We start from the raw sequence: 15,627 nt of genomic DNA, 5'->3' as shown, positions 1-15,627 counted from the left end.
AAATAAAAAGACGTATTTCAGGTAAAGTCCTTTTATCAGGAGATGTAAGGCAGTTCTATTCTGAAAGCATATCTCCTTTTAAGGTTAGCTACTGAATTTTAATAACTTCACCCATTTCTGCACATTGGCTGCTATTATGTTGAGCTCCCTGTCTGCTGCGGTCCAGAGCAGATGGCATTTCTGCCCCCAGGAGTTTATTCCCACAAGCCAGGGCTTTTCCTCAAGGGCTGAGGACATAGCACCACGAGTTGCAGCCTTTTCTTTGTTGCTTCTTGCTTTTAGTTAAAAACAGAGAAGCCTGTTTAACCATATGTGAGGGCTATATTTACAGCATGCTTTGGACACAGAAACAGACCATGTCATATGCCTTCTACTTCATTGAGACACATCGCTGGACACTGACCTTCATTTAAGTCTTTGGCAGGTCCTTCCAAATTAAAGTCAACCAGTGTTCATGACAGGCCTGTTTTGTATTGTTTCTTATCCAAAGCACTTGAAAATGTCCTGGGGTGGACTCTTTACTGATAGATGTGTGGAGAGCTGGCGGGACCTTGTCCTCTCTGTAGAGCGAGCTGTGCAGCACCAGCAGGGGGAGTGGAGGCCCAGCTGGGTTTGTGCGTTTCAGGCCCTATAGTCCTTTCCAGGTGCTGAGTCCACGTCTGTAGGACAGATCTTCAAAGTATGGGGCTCATCAGCTGGGTTATATTAGTTATGTCCAGGTCTCCATTCAGTATTTGAATCGCCATTTCACAGCATCTTCTTCATGGAATCAAAAGCTTGAAAGGATAGGTCAGGCTCTTCCTGCATGTTCCCCATAGACCCTTACCTGCTAGGTAGGCATTCCACAGGTAAGAGAGAAGAGTTGACTACAAACTGGCCAGAGGCCACCTTGGACTACAATAAATACCTTTTATTTTAAAGATGAACCTGTAGAAAAAGCTGCTAAATTTTGATTTCAAACCAGTATTTTGATTCCCTGTTTGAGTTGAACCTGGAAAATATGTTAAATACTACTTATTTCTGTTATTGTCCAATTCATTGATCCTTTTACTGTTTCTAATTTGAAAAGTCCTTGGATTTGAGAGTATGCTTTCTTCTTTTAGTAAACTAGGACTATATAAAGCATAAATCTTTGGTAGTTTGTAGAATATTAAGAAAATGTACCAGAATCATGTAAGTTAGTTGTCACAGTAGATGAAAATAAGTACCATTCTGTGCCCTAATATTCTATCTTAGAGTCAGTAGGTATATGGAGAGGATCATTCAATGTTTGTGCAATTTAAATTTATGTGCTGCAACTAGAGAAAGCCTGTGTGCAGCAATGAAGACCCAGTGCAACCAAAACTAAAAATAAATAAATTTTAAAAAAGATTTACATGCTAGAGTGTTGTTGATGTTATAATATCAAGCATTTTATTTTTTTTCTCTGATATAGCTGCTTTTACGATTAAGATGCAAGAAAATGGACCTTTTTTGCCATTTCTTTTTTTTCCACGTCAGAGGCAACTTTGTACCTTAAGGATACATTCTTTTCCTCTATAATACAGTTTTTGGAAATACTGAATATGATTAATTAGTACTTACTAGATATATTCATAATAACTGTCTGTAAATGACAAAGGGCACCATATTTATAGTAATCCTGTAGTGAATATTTGTAGTTTGTAATGAATAAACTATGCTTATCCAAGCTATCCTTTGACTTACTATTTTTGTGATTTTTGAGTTGTTCTATGTTAGATTTGCCTAAAGTATATACATTTCACTTTCTTCTCTACTAACATCATCAAATAACATCTCAAGCCATTTTTACTAGCAAATATATATTGGTTATATAATATTTAAAGAATGACTTTATCTAATTGATAAATTTCATGATTTAAAACCATTTGGTAAATGGAATTTTAGTCTGAATGAATAAATTCTAAAATACTATAGTGTTTCTCCAGATGCTTTTCCAACAATACTTCACTTGATTTACTCATAACAACTTGGCCTGTTGGAAAACATTAATAACAAAAAATAGACTCCAAAATGAAAGGCTCTTTAGATGATAAGGTGGTAGCCATGTTGGTCTGGTTGTCCTTTTAAATACTGCCATCTTCTATAAGTATTTTATCACAAAATAAAGCCAATGGATTTTGAAACATTCTGTTGTGATTGAGAGTTATGCTTTATACTTCGAGAGAAATGTTAAAATGGTATAGCACGCACCCATTAAACAAGGACTCACTTTATAAAGTATTTCTAGTTTAGAGTTCCAACTTGACATTCAGTTATTTTACTTAGGAAGATTTATTGTACTTCAGTCTTGTAGAAGTGCAGCTATGTTTATGATTTCAAAATAATTTTTTTAGGATTTTATCTTTCATAATAATGTAAATAAAAAGTGGTAAGTAGTAGGTGTGGTTCTAAGAAATGTGGTGGTTCCAAATTAATGCCACATCCTCCTGGAAAATATCGAGAGCCACAAAGAGAATATGGGAAGGGAAAAAACCATAAACTAACAATTAAGAAGTAAAGAAACCAGTAGACTGGAAACTTGAAACTTAATTACAAAGAGCATGAGTTAAATTGTATATACACACCACAGAAAGTTCAGTAAGAGACAAACATGCAGTAAAAAGTAAAGCAAAAGAAAGTAACCTTAGAAATAGAAGGATAGCAAAGATTAGTGAGAAAACTGATAGCTTTTGAAGACAAGGAAAGGAACACCAACACATACATGATTAGAGTCCTCACAGCGGTAACTGTGGTTGCGTAGTCCTCTTTGGTGGTGGTGATGATACAGCTGTCACAGCTTGCCTGCCAACAAACTTAGCTGTTATTGCTGGTGGCAACTCCAGCCCTTCACACATCATTCAATGAAACACTTAAGGACAATTCAGAGAAAGAATATGTCTCGATTTTTGCAAACCTTCTGTTGATACCTTTTGGTAAGATAAAGATAAGATCAAAAAAGTGCTGGATCAAAACTTGCAGAAAACTTGTCAATAGCTTGGCATAAAATCCTGCTGACGATAATATTGCATAATTTTTTTTTTAACTTTTCATTTTGAAATAGCTTAGAAAAGCTGTACAAGAAAGTAGAATTACCATAAATCCTTTACTCAGTTTCCTCTAATGTTAACAGCTTACATACCACAATACAACTATTAAAGCCAGGAAATTAACATTGGTAAAATGCTGCTAACTCATCTATAGACCTCATTTTGATTTCACCGGTTTTCCCACTGTTACCCTTTTTCTGATCCAGGAACCAATGCAAGGTCCCACTTGAATTTAGTTGTCAAGTCTACTTAGTCTCCCCCAACTGTCAAGAGACAGTTATCTTTTTTTGTCTTCATTTACCTTGACATCTTTGAAGTGTCAGTAATTTTGTAGAATTTCCTTCAGTGTAGATTTATGTGATGCTTTCTTATGATTAGGTTGAAGTTAAGCATCTTTAACAAAAATTCCACAGGTGATGCTTTGCACTTCTCAGTACATCACATCACGGCTCATGCCTGGTGATATTAATTTTGATCATTTGGTTAAGGTGGTGTCCATCAGATGTCTCCACAGTAGAGGTACTCTTTTTTCCCTTTATAATTAATGAGTTTTTTATAGGGATATTTCCTGTTCTTATACAGTTAGTGTTAAAAAGTGTAAAGTGTTAGTCGCCCAGTTGTGTCCAACTCTTTGCAACCCCATGGACTGTAGCCTGCCAGGCTCCTCCATCCATTGGATTTTCCAGGCAGAATACTGGAGTGAGTTGCCATTTCCTTCTCCAGGGGATTTTCTGACCCAGGGATCCAACCCAGGTCTCCTGCATTGCAGGCAAATTCTTTTGTCGTCTGAGCCTTTTGCCCACTAATTTTAGGATCCTTCATTGACTTTTCCTGCAACAGTTATTACTGTGGTGTTTACTTAATAATGATTTTCTGTTTCCATAGTTTCTTCTATTTTGGTTAATTGGAATTCTAATGTAAGAAATAGTTATCTCTTCTCTTTGATTTAACCATTTGTTTATACCATACCAGCCCAGATTTTGTGCTTTGTAGAATGAGCTATATAACAGAATAATGAAAATGCATTCTTTACCCAAAACTTCATAGCAAAAATTAAAGGTTGTTTATGTAAGAAACCCTATTGATAAGTCAGAGTCAGAAACATCGCTCAGTGTTTTGGTTTCTTTCTTTGTTTTCATTTTTAGCTCAGAACAAAACATGACAGATGCTTCCACAAAGAATAGTTTCGTTGTGCCTACTTGCATCAATTGATTTTAACGTACTGAAAGTATCTACGGTTAGTGTTTACGTAGGTATTAGATATTTACATAAGGAAAATTTGTATTTTCAATTTTCTAGGTGCCGGCGCGATCCTCATTCCTCGTTTAGACATTGTGATCTCCTTCGTCGGAGCTGTGAGCAGCAGCACGCTGGCCCTGATCCTACCGCCCCTTGTTGAAATTCTCACGTTCTCTAAGGAGCACTACAGTATATGGATGATCCTGAAGAACGTTTCCATCGTGTTCACTGGAATTGTTGGTTTCTTATTAGGTACATATGTAACTGTTGAAGAAATTATTTATCCTACTCCCAAAGCTATTGCTAGCACTCCACATGGTCCCTCTTTAAATTTGAATTCAACATGCTTTACACTGGGTTTGAAATAGTAGAAGCAGAGATATGAGTCTCCAGTTTAGAAATGATTTAAGAACCACTAGGACACGTTGGCAGTACTGATAAGCTATAACATATTTCTTGGTTTTAAGTATTAGCAGCAATTTCAAAAATTTTAGTTTTGAAAATTGAAAAAAAAAAATGTTAAAGAATTAAAGAAATACTCTGTTACTTGTCTTTCAGTCAGAAATGATTCAACCAAGATTCTGTCTTTTACCTCCATGCTACTCTTTTGTCACCCAGTTGAGGAGAGAACAGAGTTTCAACATTAAGGGAATTAAAGAAGAAGGTATAGGTAACTAAAATCTGACCACCCTAATGAATTTCAAAGTATACTTCATGTTAGTATAGAAATATCTCAATTGTGTTTTTATTAGAGAGCCAGATACTTAGGTTTACCTCTTGGAAGTTTAGAAAACCCTCATTGGCCATGATATAAGCATCAGAAAATCCCCCAAACAGAATTATTTTTAGCTGATCTTCATAATGAAAATCAAGAGGGCCTGTGCAAGAAGAGTCTGACTTAGTGTTTCAGCCAGATTTGAAAGAGACTTTAAAGGTTGTGTAGTACAAATTCCCTTGTATTTTTTTACCTGCAGAAATAGATACCCAGGATGGTTAAAGTTAACTTGATTGAGACCCCTCAGCTTGAGATCAAGAGAACCTGATCTTTGGATCCCTGGTCCAGGATTTTTTATCTTTCACATCACATCCTAGAAAAAGAATAAATTATGTTCAGTTCAACTTAGTGTTAAGTCGGTTTAATGTGATTTTTGCCAAGTGCATGTGACCTGAGCAGAAAGTCAGGGAACTCTCAAAACCCTGCACGCAGCCCTGGGACAGAAGCAGCGCTTTAGTGAACCAATGGAAACACCTTGCTGGTCCAGCTTCTGGTGGGTGGACAGCACCCAGCTGTCCTGTGGGTGGCTTTAGCTCTCCGTATCGTTTCTTCCTTTCTGGGTTTGTAGGTACCATCTTTCCTAATGACAAAAAAATAGATACCTGGCATGATACAGGACCTGTGCCCTGTTTCTGGCCTTATGGCCTTCCTCATCAGAGCCTTCTATTGCTCTGCATGGGCAAAATAAGAGAAAGATTCAAGCCTAGGAAAAATCGAGACAATAATAAACTGTTAAATTCCGAGAGCTCCCGGCTTCTTCCAGAGAAATGCATTCTGTTCTATTCCTCCATATTTTTCAAGCCCAGTTATTAACCAAAACAAAGAATCTCAGTGGACATGGAAGGTGAAAATTGTTAAATTTAAAATTGAGAATCTTGATTTTTTTAAAAAAAAAATCGTAATTTAAAACTCATTGAATTTTTTAGTCAGGTTGGTGATACTCTAACTTTTAATACCAGAAGATATCACCAAGATCACTGCAGCGTATATATTCTCTATTTTTGTATGTAAATGTCAGTACAAGTATTTTTTGCTTACATTATAGAGTCGAGCATAATCCTAAAGGTATATCAGAAACTTTGTTTTGGTACAAATTCATCAGCATCAAAACTTTTAAAAAAACATTTGCATCAGGAATCACCAATAATTGTTTATGACACTTTTATGTCAAATCTGTTGTGTTGAACCTTTAGTCATGTTGGGAAAATGTGGAAGAAATTGTAGGAAAAGTAATTGCCATTGAAGCTAATGTTATATAATCTTGAACATAAGAGTAAATTAGGTATTTTTTTTTTAAGATATGTAACTTGGTATAAAGTGACTTGAAAACTATTATTTAGTACAAAGCACTATTAGATTTTTTGTCAGCTGTCTCAGATAATTCTAGTCTGTGTGAAATTTTATTTTTGTAGTTTTGCCTTTGTTTATTTTCTTTATGAAATTTATCTACTTAAGTGAAATATCAAATGGTTGATCATAGCAATATATAAGTTTTAATTTCAGAGAACAAATGTTCAGTATATTTTCAGAGTCAAGTTGAAATGCAGAAAGGAAGAGGGGGAGAATAGTTTTAGTTCCTAACAAGAAACACTATATAGATGTAAATGCACTCTATATAAGGACTTTTGATGATTTATTTCATTTGCAAAAAAAAATCAGGCAATATTTTTCCTTTGAAAATTGTTTTTAATGAGTCATAACATTTTCTGAATGTTATTAGAGAAGAAACTTTGATCAAACCAGCTATTGATTTTATTTGGGGACCTGGAAAAATGAGAGTGATTGCACCTGTCAAATTTTTTAACCAGTATCTTTGGTCCATTGCATTCTGGCTAAAATGACTTCAGCATTTCATCTGCCACCACAGTAAAACACCTTCGGAAAGCCAACCAGGTGTCTTATGAACTTTACTACTGGAATGGGGAAGAGAAAGGAAAACTTTATTCACCTCTGAAAACCTCAGAGCTAAGCCAGTCACCTCTGTTCCTTTCCAGCCAAAAGGGTTTCTCCAGTTCAGAGTCAGCTTACCAAAACACTGGCTCTCAGACCTTTCTTTTTTTTTTTAATCAAAGGATCTGCTTTTTCCCAAATGGCATGATTTCTCCACAAGTGAAGAAATAAGACCTAGTTTTTCTTAAAGACCAGTTTGTATAGTGTTACCAAATAGAAAACATACTATGTTAGCAAATGCCACATTATGTTTTAATTCTGTCCTCTGGGTTCTTCTCTGTCGAAATGATTTCTGCCTCTTGTCTGTCTGATGCACTTAACATTTTTGTGTTTTATGCAATATGCATGTTGTAAATGTCCTAACGTGGCCTAATTTCATTCAGTATTTTTGTAGTTGTTGTAGAAAAGCTCTCTAACTGTGCTATACAAATATTAATTGGGATATTAATTGAAGTTCTACATCAGCGACATGTCCAGCTGTGGGCATGCTTTACCCTAGCTTACCTGTAACATCTCCTCTGGGACTGACATGCCAGAGAGGTCAGAACAGCAATTGAGAAGTGCATTTGCTTACTGATAATATGTATCCTCTCATTTCTTTATTTGAAAGGGAGAAGATGCATAACAGAGCTAATAGAAGTAATAAATAAAATTACTTAACTGATTCCAGTGGCTCAATGAATATTTTCTGTTGAGAAAATAACTTGGTAAAAACAAAGGCAATGCTATAAAATGAGTTTTTTAAAATGAATATTTTAATCTTTTTGCCTCAGTTAGCTCCCCTTCATAAAACAATTTGAGAGACTTTGATCTAAAAGATATAACAAGATACTTCCTAACATTAAATGGCTGACTGTAATAATTAACACTTTGGCAGTATGGTTAATCATAATTAATCTTATTCATGCCACTGGTGCTCACTAGGCTAAACACCATTCTCAAAGTTGTTGGTTCTGACCTACAAGATAAGAAAACATGCTTTAGAAATGTTATTTATTGCCCTATGATAAAATGAAATGACAAATCACTCTCATTCTTAAAATTATATATCAAGGTTACCTAGTTCTGATATATGCACATATATACATAACAGTGGTCTGTGTTTTATACTAATATAAATTTGCCATTTAAATTGGATCCAGAAAGATGTGTGTTAAAAGATCACCCTGAAAATGATTCCTTTAGAGTTTTATTGATAACAAATAGGAAAACACATGCTGTACTATGAATAAATTAAGCTATGGAGTTTTGTTTCTCGAAATGATGTTGTTTGTTTGAGTGAAAACTTCATATCAGTGCACTTGAGTCAATTATATTTCTTTTAACTTATTTTTCTTTATAATATGAAAAAATGTCTTAAAAAGTACTGTAACTTCTGAATTTTCAATAAAATATTATTTTGCTTGCAAAATATTGCCTTTTTAAAATAAATTTGTCTTTTAGAAGGTTAAATGACACAAATGTCATAAACTGCAAAGGGCACTAGTATATTCTACTGTAACATTTTAATCAGTCTTTGAGGTTAATTCCTTGTCATGTGACCTTCCACATTGGAAGCTGCTGTTATGCCCCTCTGAGATATAAAAACCGAAGTTGACTGAAAATGAAAGGTCATACTCAAAACAGTGACCTGAACTTCCTGCAGAGTAAATGCTGGGAGGGCAGTCTGCCAGTGCTGCAGCCATGCCATCATTTACCATTCTCTTAAGGTCAAGACTGTACGGTCACACTAATACGTTTTCCTTGCAGGATGCCAACCCCAAATCAAAGACCATAAAGGTATTTATACCTTGACAGCAATAGTTCTGCTCTTGTGAACTTAAGAAAAGGGCATCCCACAGTTCTTCAGAAGAGAAAGACTCTATACCTAAAGGTGCATTGGCAGCCTCATGTGTAATAGTGAACAGCTGAAAACAACCTAACTATTCAACACTAAGGAAATCATAAATTGTGATATTTTAGCCTACAGTAGAATAGAGATTACATTATTCTACTAATGTTGTACTGAAGATTAGTAATTTGGTAAAGAATAAATACAAAGAGTTAATTTTTTAACTGTAGCTCTATAAAAATATGCTTTTGGACCAAGACAGGAAGATAAGCAGGAAGTAAACCATGGTGCTGAGAGAAAGAGATGGGTTTTACATTTTACTGCTTTTAAGTGAGTAGTTAAAAGAAGGCAGTGAGAGAAATAGGATTTTGAGAGAGGAACGGAGTTTATAAAGCTTTAGTAGTAGTACATGCTTTTGTTAAAAAAAAAATAGAACGTAAAGACCAAAAAAAAAAAAAAATGAACCAAACAAAAATTACAGGGTGTGGATAGGAGTGGGTACATAAAAGAGATGTAAATTCAATGAAAAGACCTATAGAATACTTGTTGAAGGAAAAAAATATATGATCACTTTGTAAAATTAACTTTAGGGTATTTTTTAAAATATAAAAATTTAGTGTTTGTTCATAACAGATAAGCACATTCTCTCAAAATTTTATATCCAGATTGATGGAGCTCGCATTTCAAGGATCCACAGACCCAAGGGGAAAGAATTCTTGGAAGAGGTACATCTGTTTTTGAAGAATGGGTTTGGTTCAAAGTTTCCCCATGGAGTGGATTTGTTTGAAATAGTATGGAGGTCTTTGGTCGTTACCAAAGCCATGAAGTACAGGAGGACACAGTAGGAGACAATACAATGCTTCTCAAATGAGACCTAACATATTAATCTTGCCAAGGAATTTGGGACTAATTTCCCCATCCCCAGTCCTGGATCTAGATCTGGCATACAGGACGAGGATTGGACGCTGACCACCCAACCAGCACTGTGTGGAGAGGAAAGGTGCTGGGTGTGGGTCAAGGCTGAGCAGGTCTTGAGTAGAACAAGACAGTGCCGGAAAAAATTAGTGCAGAAGCAAGCTTCTTCGGATCATGGACCTATGGTGCCGTACATATTTTTGTAGCTTCAGCAGCTCGTAACACTCCACTAGGGCACAGAGTAGGTGCTCAAAACACTGAGCTGTGTCTCCCCTGTGGTAAATCTTTCCTCCTTCCCCAGCCTCAGCTGTGTGAAGACCACGGCCTCCCCCCCATCTCAGCTCCAGGTTCCAGCAGCACCACTGCAGCAGCAGCGCACCACACACCAGCTGGTTTTCACCGGCATGACCATTGTGCCTGCATGCTGAAATACTTTCTGCTGCCTCCCCCACTGATTCCTGGCCAAGCCCTGGTTATTCTTAAGATTCAGTGTTGGTGTGTCTTCTACCAGGAAGCCTTCCCGTTTATCCTCTCCACCCAGACGAGCTGTGCACTCTTTCCTTCACGCTAGAAAATGATCTTAGGTTTACTATCCCATTTTGCACACTGGGGTAATTCAGTTTCTGGGTCTGTCTCTCCATTAAATTGGGAGTTCTGTGAGCATGCCATATGTGTGTGTGTGTGTGTGTGTGCGCGCGCATGTATGTATGTGTGTGTGTAGGTGATTTTGTCAACTGTGTTCAGTACTAGAAGCCTATCACCAGGCACATTGGAGATGCTCAAAAAATATTTGTTGAATAAATGATAAGGAAAATCATTCATTTAACAGAATAAAAAAGAAAAGCCCATATCAGAGTTCTGGCATTTAATAAAATCTTTGAGTACAGGGGGGCCAAGTCATATTTTTGTACTGACTCTTCCAGCCCTGTGCATATTTATTGAATGATTGTGGCCAACTCTCTTTTTCACTTTGTATGTGAGCTCAGCAAGTGTCTTACAGAACATCCTCTGAATGAGTCAGGCCTTAAATACATATTCAGGAAACTCTGGTAATTGATGTAAAGTCCTTAAGAAGGAAAAGACTGAAAACCCTCCTTTTCAAACCTTTATGTCTTCATGCTTTATATAAGCAGATTGTTTTGTAGAAAAAAATCAGAAGTTATACTTTCTATTTATCATATAAAAAAATATATATGACCTAGAATGCAAGTGTACGTTTCTGCCTGAAAAGAAGTATGTGTCTAAAGTGTAATGTCTAGTCCTGATATCTGAGGGTATTTTCCCGAACTTTTGATGCTCGAGGGATCCTTGCTGGTAAGAGTCACACATGTAGGTGTTTGGAATCTTCTCACAGAGGTGAAGACTCTCCGGCTGTTCTGAGAAGCTCTCTCTGGGTTCAGTCACACCTGACTCTTTGCGACCTCATGAGTTGTAGCCTGCTGGGCTCCTCTGTCATAGAATTTTTCAGGCAAGAACACTGGAGAGGATTGCCACTTCCTACTCTAGATGAACTTCCCAACCCAGGGATCAAACCTGCATCTCTTGCATCTCCTGCATTGGCAGGTGGATTCTTTACCACTAGCGCCCCCTGGGAAGTCCTTTCTGAGAAGCTACCTCTTGTCAAAGTGCATCCATCACTCTATACGACAGAGATGGACCTCAGTGCAGGGCAAGATGGAGAACCTATCTGTGTGGAAAAAGTGACTGCCAAGATGATTATTGTGTAAGAATAGCTAGAAATGAAGTGAAATTAAGAAGAATAGAAATTATATCTGGAAATTGGAATTAGTTTAACTGAAAATTCACTTGCTCCAGTACATTGTGTTTAATGAGGCTTTGCCCAAGTGTATTATTAGCACATAAAGCAGAGAGTGCTCTGTGGCAATGAGTGACCATAGTCATACCTTTCAGTATAAAACATACGAATTTTGCCACTGGAAAAATACAAGAGACGTCAAATTATACTCCTCTTGGAAAAAAATGGATCTGGGTCATCTTTTTACTATATACTTCTAACTCTGGCCACCCAATGTTAATGACCAGTCAATACCTATATCAAAAAACACTGCCGGAAAACAGTATGGAGGTTTCTCCACAAAAACTCAAAACTGAACTACCATTATGACCCAGCAGTTCCACTCCTGGATCTATATCTGAAAAAAATGAAAACACTAATTCAAAAAGACATATGTACACATTGTTCATAGTATCATTATTTACAGTGCTACTGTGAACCTAAGTGTCCATCAACAGATGAATAGAAAGAGACGTGGTGTATATATATATACAATGGAATATTGTTCAGCCTTAAAAAAGAAGGAAATTCTGCCACTTGCAGCAACTGGAGACCAAACTAGTGGTTCCCAGTGGGAATAGGGAAGGGGTCAGGGGCAATATGGGGATAGGGGAGTAAGAGGTACAAACTATTAGGTATAAAATAAGCTACAAGGATACAGTGTACAACATGGGGGAATATAGCCAATATTTTGTAATCAACTGTAAATGGAATATAAGCTCTAAAAATTGTGAGTCACTATACTGTATATCTTTAACGTATACAATATTGTTCATCAACTATACTTTAATAAAATTACAAATTAACAAATTTACAAAAAGACCACTGCTGGCGGTGTGCCTCAGCAGTTCACTTTTCAGCCACTGCGGTGGAGTATGTACATGAAGGAAGTACTTTATGACTTAAGGATACTGTGATACAGAAAATCCAAACCACAGGAGAAGAGATGTTTTAATTTAAAGTTTATTTTGGAGCCATTGTGCAGACTAGTGATGTTGTACTCAATTCTAACAAGGGCCCAGATTCTCACAAGAATAGATTACTGGTCCCTAAATCTAAACCCATGTACTACTTGGTTTTCAGGGGTTAATTAACAATCTATGGTAACAGAGACTCCTTATTGCAATTTTATGTTTAAGGAAATAGTGAAAATTATAACTACCGTCAAATTGCAGCTATTGAATATCCACTTTTTGAGCACATTGTGCCAAGAAATGGGCAGTGAATGTAAAACACTGCTTTTCATCGCTGAGGAATGCTGGCTGGCAGAGAGAAATGTGCTCCTAGAAGCTGTAAAAGCAGGGATGGGACATTCCTTCATGAAATTAATAATGTCAATAAACACCATTCCTATCATTTCAAATGCACAGTGCATCTCAGCAATATCTTCAATTACCTTAACAATCCTGAACTCACCACAGGAGAAACAAACTTTTGCCAGTTTTCCATGGTGAGGATAAGGTGTCAGAATTAAAACAAGACAAGACAAAACAAAACAAGCGAGGGTAAAAATGCTCCAGTCACTAGGAAATTGATTTATTCCCAATATTTGATGATTTTCTTTCTCATTAGAGAAAATAACACAGTGAAATCTTGAGTATGCTTAAAAGCCACATCAAAATGCAGCAATAAAATGGAAACAATTGCTTGACAGAATGAAATGTAACCAGGGTAGATTGAGAATTCGTTTGTCACTGTCCTCAAGTAAACTCAAACTGCCATGTTTCGATTTAATTGTGGACATAGAGTTTTCAAGGTACTACTTATTAAATCTCTCCATTAATTTCAGGTCCATGGTTGACTTGAATGGACTTCCCCAGCAGCTCAGCAGTAAAGAATCCACCTGCCAATTCAGGAGACATGGGTTCTATCCCTGGGTAGGGAAGATGCCCTAGAGAAGGAAATGGAAATCCACTTCAGTATTCTTGCCTGGGAAATCCCATAGAGAGAGGAGCCTGAAGGGCTATAGTCCATGGGGTCGCAAAAGAGTCAGACACAACTGAGTGACTAAACAACAAACAATATTTGACTCGAATATCCAGATTTACCAGATGGAGTCATCAAACACTTAAATTCCCAATCATCTATAACTGTCATTTTAGCCTCTAATTTAGTAGCAGTAAGAGACAGGAAAGAAGCACAATGCTTGTAGAACCTAATGCGTGAATTATTGAGTCAAAAGTGAAAAAGGTTAGCAATGAGATCATGTCTCTTCCACAGACATGAAACAATTATTTTTGCCATTAGTATTATGTTCCATTTTTATAACTTAAGTACTTATTGTGTCTCTTTCTATTCACTTAAAATAAATGGTCCATGAGAACAAAGAGTAAACCATAGGGTGGTTTGGGAATAACAAACATCTGAGAAATGCTAGTGAGAGATAGCTGATGGAAGGAATGGCTGAGGGAATTCTGTAGGCTACTCAAGAGCTGATGGTAATGAAAGTACACCCCCAAGTGACTTATCCTGGTTGTGACCATGGAAAAATGGGAATAAGTGCTGAAAACTGGTGGAGAAAGAAATGGCAACCCACTCTGGTATTCTTGCCTGGGAAATCCCATGGACAGAGGCGCCTGGCAGGCTGTGGTCCATGGGGTTGCAAAGAGTCAGACACAACTGAAGTGACTTAGTACAGCATAGCACAGCTGAAAACTTGTGTGAATCCTGAGATTTGCATTTGATGAAGACAGTTAATATGGGAATAATGGAATCTTTTGAAATTCTTAAAATACAAGTTTTGGAAATGATCGCATTAGTGTGAACTGATTGCATCATTAGTCACCATTTTTCGATAAAAATTGATATACACTGATAGAATGACAGTAGATCAGAAACCCTTTAAATCTACCAAGTGATGCAAACAATTTTTCCTCCTGACAAGAAGATTCATTTGCCAAAATTTCAACCCAACTAGCCTCTTGTACGGTATTCTGTGCAGTATAGAATAGGCCCTTGCATCTTGCGCGATATTCTGGACATCTTCTCTCTGTGATTATTGCAATAAAGCTCATTGAGCTTTGGGAACAAAGAAAGGCAAAAGAACAAATATTTCTGGTATCCACACACTGTATTAGTTTTATGTCTAGAAACATTGTCACAGCAAAAAGAAAGAGGAGAGAAATTGCCTAGATCCAAATCTCATTATCATCCTTCAATTTAGCCCCATTTTCAAATTTTATGAACTCAATGAAATCACATCATAATAGGTGTAGCTGGTAGGAAAAAATTGCTCTAAATATGTCAGACAAATAATATAGCTGCTGTAACAAATCACCCCTATAGTCTTAGCGATCTTGCGGAGAGAGTAGTTGAGCGGTCCTGAAGAGGGATTTTAGTTCTCTACACAGGAATTGAACGTGGGTAACCTGGATGAAAGCCAAGAATCCTAGCCACTAAACCGCCAAGGGCTAAAGACTAGAAGCTAAGTGGCCTTGAACATTCTTCAAAGAATGTTTCAAGGAGGCAAAGTCTGTGAAAACAACTACAAATTTTAGAGACTTTAGAGACACATAGCAAAACATGTGGGTGAGTACACAGAGAAACACCCACTGCTGGGCATACACACTGAGGAAACCAGAATTGAAAGAGACACGTGTATCCCAATGTTCATCACAGCACTGTTTATAATAGCCAGGACATGGAAGCAGCCTAGATACCCATCAACAGACGAATGGATAAGGCAGCTGTGGTACATATACACAATGGAATATTACTCAGCCATTAAAAAGAATACATTCGAATCAGTTCTAATGAGGTGGATGAAACTGGAGCCTATTATACAGTGAAGTAAGCCAGAAAGAAAAACACCAATACAGTATACTAACACGTATATATGGTATTTAGTTAATCAGTAAAGATAACCCTGTATGCAAGACATTAAAAGAGACACATAAATAGAACAGTATTATGGACTCTATGGGAGAGGGCGAGGGCAGGAAGATACGGGAGAATGGCATTGAAGCATATAAATTATCATATGTGAAACGAATCGCCAGTCCAGTTTCAATGCATTACACAGGGTGCTTGGGGCTGGTGCACCGGGATGACCTGGAGGGATGGGATGGGAAGG

General features: G+C 37.0%; 1 protein-coding gene across 3 annotated transcripts in view; it reads left to right on the top strand.

Moving 5' to 3' along the window:
* The window catches only part of SLC36A4 (solute carrier family 36 member 4), a 44,853-nt gene extending 36,428 nt beyond the window's left edge, over positions 1–8,425 (top strand). The window contains exons 11-12 of one of the 3 annotated variants that reach the window (XM_081537919.1): positions 4,350–4,541; positions 5,264–8,425. In XM_081537919.1, the coding sequence (XP_081394045.1) occupies positions 4,350–4,541; positions 5,264–5,286 (215 nt within the window). In that variant the 3' untranslated portion in view covers positions 5,287–8,425. Of the gene's footprint in view, positions 1–4,349; positions 4,846–5,263 lie in introns of those variants that run through there. The other 2 variants (XM_081537918.1, XM_081537920.1) reach the window with 2 other exon arrangements.
* The last annotated feature ends 7,202 nt before the right edge of the window (positions 8,426–15,627 follow it).

This window comes from Giraffa tippelskirchi, chromosome 10 (assembly GCF_054371585.1).
Source record: "Giraffa tippelskirchi isolate mGirTip1 chromosome 10, T2T-mGirTip1v1.2.pri, whole genome shotgun sequence".
Taxonomy (NCBI): Eukaryota; Metazoa; Chordata; class Mammalia; order Artiodactyla; family Giraffidae; genus Giraffa; species Giraffa tippelskirchi.
The sequence above is the reverse complement of the archived record's forward strand: the minus strand, read 5'-3'. Positions and strand labels throughout refer to the sequence as shown.